The sequence below is a fragment of the Echinops telfairi genome, unplaced genomic scaffold, assembly GCF_000313985.2.
Source record: "Echinops telfairi isolate 266 unplaced genomic scaffold, ASM31398v2 ScPeMD7_7458;HRSCAF=8496, whole genome shotgun sequence".
In the NCBI taxonomy this organism is placed as follows: domain Eukaryota; kingdom Metazoa; phylum Chordata; class Mammalia; order Afrosoricida; family Tenrecidae; genus Echinops; species Echinops telfairi.
In genome coordinates this window covers 5,926,554-5,932,024 of record NW_022111358.1, presented here as the reverse complement: position 1 = coordinate 5,932,024, position 5,471 = coordinate 5,926,554, and the positions used below count along the sequence as shown (strand labels likewise).

Sequence of the window (5,471 nt, the reverse complement as noted above, 5' to 3'; positions counted from 1 at the left end):
AACCCATCCGAATACAGTATAACCCATCTGAATACAGTATAACCCATCTGAATACAGTAGAACCCATCTCATGATCCAACATGACCCACTGCACACGCATGACAGAGGACCCGACAGACAAGCCGTGGGATGACCTCAATAACGTCTTACACAATGCAAGCAAACGGTCACAGAAAGAAAGAAAAGACCAAGCAAGTGAAGGTCAGAGGAGACCCTGGCATTTGCTCTTGAACTCAGAGTTCACGCCGAAACGCGTGAAAGAACCGATAAGTCGAACAGCGCATTTCAAAGGGCAGCTCGGGGAGACAAAGTAAAATATTAATAGAATGAAACGTGCAAAGACCTAGAGTTAGAAAGCCAAAAAGATAAAAACATGAAAGAATTCAAGCCTCCAGTTGAAATATTGAAAGATTCTATGGGAAAAATATTGAACGATGCAGGAAGCATCAAAACAAGATGGGGGGAATACCGAGTCAATGTATCAGAAAGAATGATGGTAACGGTGACTCAAGAATGATGGTGCTGAAGGAAGAAGTCCAAGCTGCACTGAAAGCGTCCATGCAAACCCGGGCTCGAGCAGTCAACAGAACACCAGCTGAAATGTTTCAAGTTTACAAAGCACAGGAAGCGATCACTATTTATGCCAAGAACCTGGCCAACCTACTGAAAGAGGTTTGTAACCATTTCAAAGAAAGGTGACCCAACAGAATGAGGAAGACTTTTTTAACAGTATCATTAATATCACATGCAAGTAACACATTGCTGAAGATCATTTAACAATGGCTGTAGCAGTGCATAGAGAGGGAGCTGCCAGAAATTCAAGCCAAATTCAAAAGAGAACGTGGAGCTAAGGATATCATTGCTGGTATCAGATGGATCTTGGCTGAAGAGCAGAGAATATCAGAAAGATGTTTACTTTCTTTGATTGACTATGCAAAAGTATTCAACTGCGTACATCATAACACACTGCATAACCTTGTGAGGAATGGGGATTCTAGAACACTTCATTGTGTTCTTGTGGCTCCTGTACACAGAACAAGAGGCAGTTGTTCAAACAGAACAAGGGGTGCTACATGGTGTACAATCAGGAAAGGTGTGCATCAGGGTTGTATCCACTTATCGTGCTTACTCAGCCTGCGTGCTGAGCAAGTAGTCCGAGAAGCTGAACTGTATGAAGAAGAACGCAGCAGCAGGATTGGGGAAAGACTCCTTAGCACTCTATACTGTGCACATAAGCCAGTTTTGCTCTCTGAAAGGATTTGATGCCCTTAGCTATGAAAAGCAAAGCCTCCATGCAGCCTTCAGTGTGGATTGCACCCCACTGTAAAGACATCAATCACCCTCACAACTGGGCTAACAGGCCACGCCAGGAAAGAACACCAGAAAGAAAGAAAAACATAATGAACTAGTTGTCAAGGATTTCCTTTGACTTAGATCCCCAATCAATGCTCACGGAAGCAGCAGTCACAATACCAAAGCTACGTAGCCACGGGCAAGCACTCCAGCCACGGTGTGCTCATCAGCTCAGACACAGGCGAAGGGAGAAAGACGGGCTTTCTGAACCCTGAAGGAGGGACCGGGACGGAGCCCTGCCGGGTCACTGTGAGTCGGCACAGACTGGACAGCGGAGAGGTTGTTTGGTTTGAAAGCCGACGGGGGTGGGGTGGGGGCTTGGAGAAGAATTGATGCATTTGAATTACGGGGTTGCCAAGACTACGGACTGTGCACGGATTGTCGGAGCAATCAACAAGTCTGTCTTGGAAGAAAGACAGACAGGATGCCCCTGAGAGGTGAATGGTGAAATTCCTTCTCGGGTGCTTTGGACACGCTATCAGGAGGGGTCAGTCCCTGGAAAGGACATCGAGCTCGGGAGAGTCGAAGGTCAGTGGGAAAAACAAAGACCCTCAGTGAGATGGACGGACACAGTGGCCGCAACGGCGGCCTCCCACACATCAACTGGGGGGATGGTTGGAACAGGGCTTCGCTCGGTTGTACACAGGGCTGGTTGGAAGCGACTCCACAGCACTTGACAATGACAACAAGAGCAGCCCAGCCATTTGGTGGGAACTACAAAGACGGTGACCAGCAGAGGCCTGTCAAGTCATGCCCTGCACCATGCCCCTTCTCCACCCTGGTAACCATCCAAGAGGGCTTCTTTCTGTGTTCTCGGCTTTTTATGGCCAGGTCTCCTTTTTGATGTGTGTGTGTGTGTGTGTTTGACTTATTTCCCTTCTGTGTTCTCGGCTTTTTATGGCCAGGTCTCCTTTTTGACGTGTGTGTGATTGACTTATTTCCCTCCGCATCCAGGGCATCCATATTACAATATGCTCAGTGGAGTCGTCATTATTCTTGCACGCTGTGCAGAATTCGGTTATGTGTCTGCACCACAGTTTGCTGATCTGTTCATTCACCATTGAGCAGTCCCGTTAGTTCCTTATTTTTGCTGTTGTGGCTACGGCTGCTGTGAGGATGGACGTGCATAAATATTTGTGTATGGCTTTCGCCTGAGTGTGTGTGTGTGTGTGTGTGTGTGTGTGTGTGTGTGATTGCTGGAGCTAGATGATGTCTCATGGATGTTTCCAGTGGCATCTCCCTAATAGCTAATGATTGGCAGCATCTCTTGATGTATTTGTTGGCTGCCTGAATGTCTTTTTGGATATTTTTGCTGTTACTGCCCCTTTTCCCCATTTTCACGTTGAATCATTTGTCTCTTTGTTGCTGAAGTTTTCTATGAATTTTAAAGATGAATTTTTAGGAAGCCCCATTTATTCAGTTTATAGTCTGCTGTTTGTGCTTTTTTTTTGTTATGTTTGTTATGCTATTTAAGCCAGGTATCAAGGATCCTAGCATAGTCCCTACTTTTTCTTCCACGATCTTTATAATCTTAGGTCTGAGGCTCATTTTTGAGTTAGTTTTTGGGTAGAGTATGAAGGATGAGTACTGTTTCATTATCTCTTCCCCATGTAATGGGCTCTGGCCCTCTGTCATGGACCAGTTGTCCCTGGGTGGAGGGGCTCTCTAATGACTAGAAGTCACATGGACCTGCCCTGATGCAGTCCTGAGAGCTGGAGAAGCCACGTGGAGACCCCTGCTAGTGCTGAGATGCTCACAACACATCATTGTGTATGTTTCCTGAGTCTGAAGAGGACTTCATAGATTGATATCAGCCATATGGGCTAATATCGGACTTATGGACTTGATCTGGACTGGGCAGAGATGGTTTCTTAATGTACAGTTGCTCTTGTATATAAAGCTCTTTCTTACACCCAATGAGTGCCTATGAATTTGCCTACCAATATAAGATAGGTCTCCCAGGACTAACACAAGTAGGTTCTGAAAATGAGCTTTATGCAGGTTGTAGATCCCCTTCAAATAAAAGGAATCCCCGGAGGTAAGGTGTGACCGTTGAGAAGTAACCAGTTTGGGACACTGCTACGATATACGCACCGCTCTCTTCTGCAGACCTTTGGTCACTGGGTTCTCCCGGCACGCCTTTGCAGTGGGGCGAGGCTTGTCGCTGTGTTCCAGATGAACAAACTGAGGACTTGCCTGTCACTCCGATAACCAGCAGCAGCGCCAGGGTTCCGACCTGGGGCTGCCTGACTCCATAGCGTGCTCAGACAGCTAGCTGCTCATTTGGAGAGGCCCAGACCAGAGAATGGGATAAAGTGGTTGCCGATGGGGCCTAGGACAGGTGGAACCAGCACATTGGGCTTTTAGGCTGCTGGAACCTGAAGGAAGTGGGGGGCGGGGGGGGGGGGGGGGGGGGGGGGGGGGGGGGGGGGGGGGGGGGGGGGGGGAATCCAGGAGCAGGAGAAGGTGGAGAGGCAGCCCTAGGGCACCAAGGGCCGGGGAAGAGGTGGCTGAAGGGGTATCCTCGTGGCCGCCATTGCTCTAGGGGGACAGTGGGGATGGCTTCTGGTCTTCTCAGGTGCGCGGGGAGTTCATCTCTAGGAGAACTGGGTGGGTCCCTTTGATCCTTTGGACCTCTTGGGTTCCTGGACAGGATCCTGGGGCCTTTGCCGGGAGCTTGGCCTGTGATCCAGCACCCCACCCCCACCCCATCACGACTCAGGTTCCTTCCATCTCACAGCCCATGCCACTGGCTCTGCCGTGAAGACCCTCCTTCTTGGCCAACTCTGTGTGGGCTCTGTGCGGCGACTTCCTCTCGGACTTCCCAGGACAGCCAGCCCCTCAGTCACATCCTCTCCGAGCCCACAGCCTCCCGACGGCATGGCAGAGTGGCTGAGCAATTGGCTTCCTTATGAGTTGGAAGTGAGCGTCCACTTCCTCACAGACTGCGAGGCCTGCGAGGCTGAGACCTGATGCGTCTCCGTTCGTGCCCACACCCTCCGCCCCTAATGTGGTACCCAGCACAGGCAGGCCGGCCATTAGCAAGTCCTGGCAGAGACCCCGCAGCAGGAGGAGCAGGCTGACGACTGGTCTCCACCACTTCCTCCCCGCAGTGTGTCCCCTTCACCGGCCTAATCTACGGGGGTCTCCAGGATGGACTTCAGATCACCATCAATGGAACCGTGCTTCTCTCCAGCGAAAACAGGTACCTGGTGCGGCTGTTTCTCGGCAGCCTGCCCCATAGCAAGCCCTGGACCTGCTCAGCTCTGGTCCCTTCCATTAACAACTCCGTGCTGGGCCCGTCCACACCTGGTCTGGGGGTGCAGATGAGGGGGCAAGCCCTACCAAACACCTCATCACCCCTCTCCACAGTGCTGACCACACCCAGGGCTCATAGCACCTAACCTGCGTGTGGGGGGAGGTCAGATGCACAGGCATTCCCCCCTGAGGGCAATCAGTTGCCAAACTGCAGTAGGCCCTGCTCCCTGCCTCTGGGGACAATGGACAGGCTCCTGTAGGCAGAGTTTTCACCCTACTGGTAATGGTTCCTATGGAGACTCAGAGACCACCCCCTAGACCACCCTCTCATTGCTGTGTAACGTATAGTGTAACCCCTTCAGGTGACATATGTCTCTACCTGTAATTAGTGGGCTGGCATGCCCCCAAAAGGTATATAGGCCTGGGTCAGCAATATAGAACTCTCTGACCTCTCTCTCTGACCTCTCTCTGACCTCTCTCTGGCTCCCCTCTCTTCCCCCTCTCCTCTCCAAGCCTCTCTCCCTTGTTCCCTTGCCCTCCTTCCCTTCCCCCTCTCTCCACGTGGACCGCCAAGCTGGGCTGAGGTGAGCAATGCTACCATGTAATGTGTCCGACTGCATTATTGTAATATCTCTCATGCTCTCAATGACTTTAATATAATACTTATATATCTCAACCGTACAATTGTGCATTACTGAACCCATGGGTAGTATTACTAGCAGCGGGTGGGGCTGGCACCCCCCCTTTAAAATTGAATTTAATACTACACTTGAGGGGCTCCCTCTCAGAAACTTCTCTGTCTCAACTGCAGACATCTGCTCCAGGGGTTCTCTTGGGTCACGGAAACTTCAGGATTCCCT

The 5,471-nt window shown here is 50.6% G+C and overlaps 1 protein-coding gene across 3 annotated transcripts in view; it reads left to right on the top strand.

Moving 5' to 3' along the window:
* LOC101657416 (galectin-9) overlaps window positions 1-5,471 on the top strand; it is a 32,054-nt gene that overhangs the window by 10,728 nt on the left and 15,855 nt on the right. For all 3 annotated transcript variants that reach the window (XM_045299744.1, XM_045299743.1, XM_045299745.1), the window contains exon 2: window positions 4,467-4,558. In XM_045299744.1, the coding sequence (XP_045155679.1) occupies window positions 4,467-4,558 (92 nt within the window). The remainder of the gene's footprint in view (window positions 1-4,466; window positions 4,559-5,471) is intronic.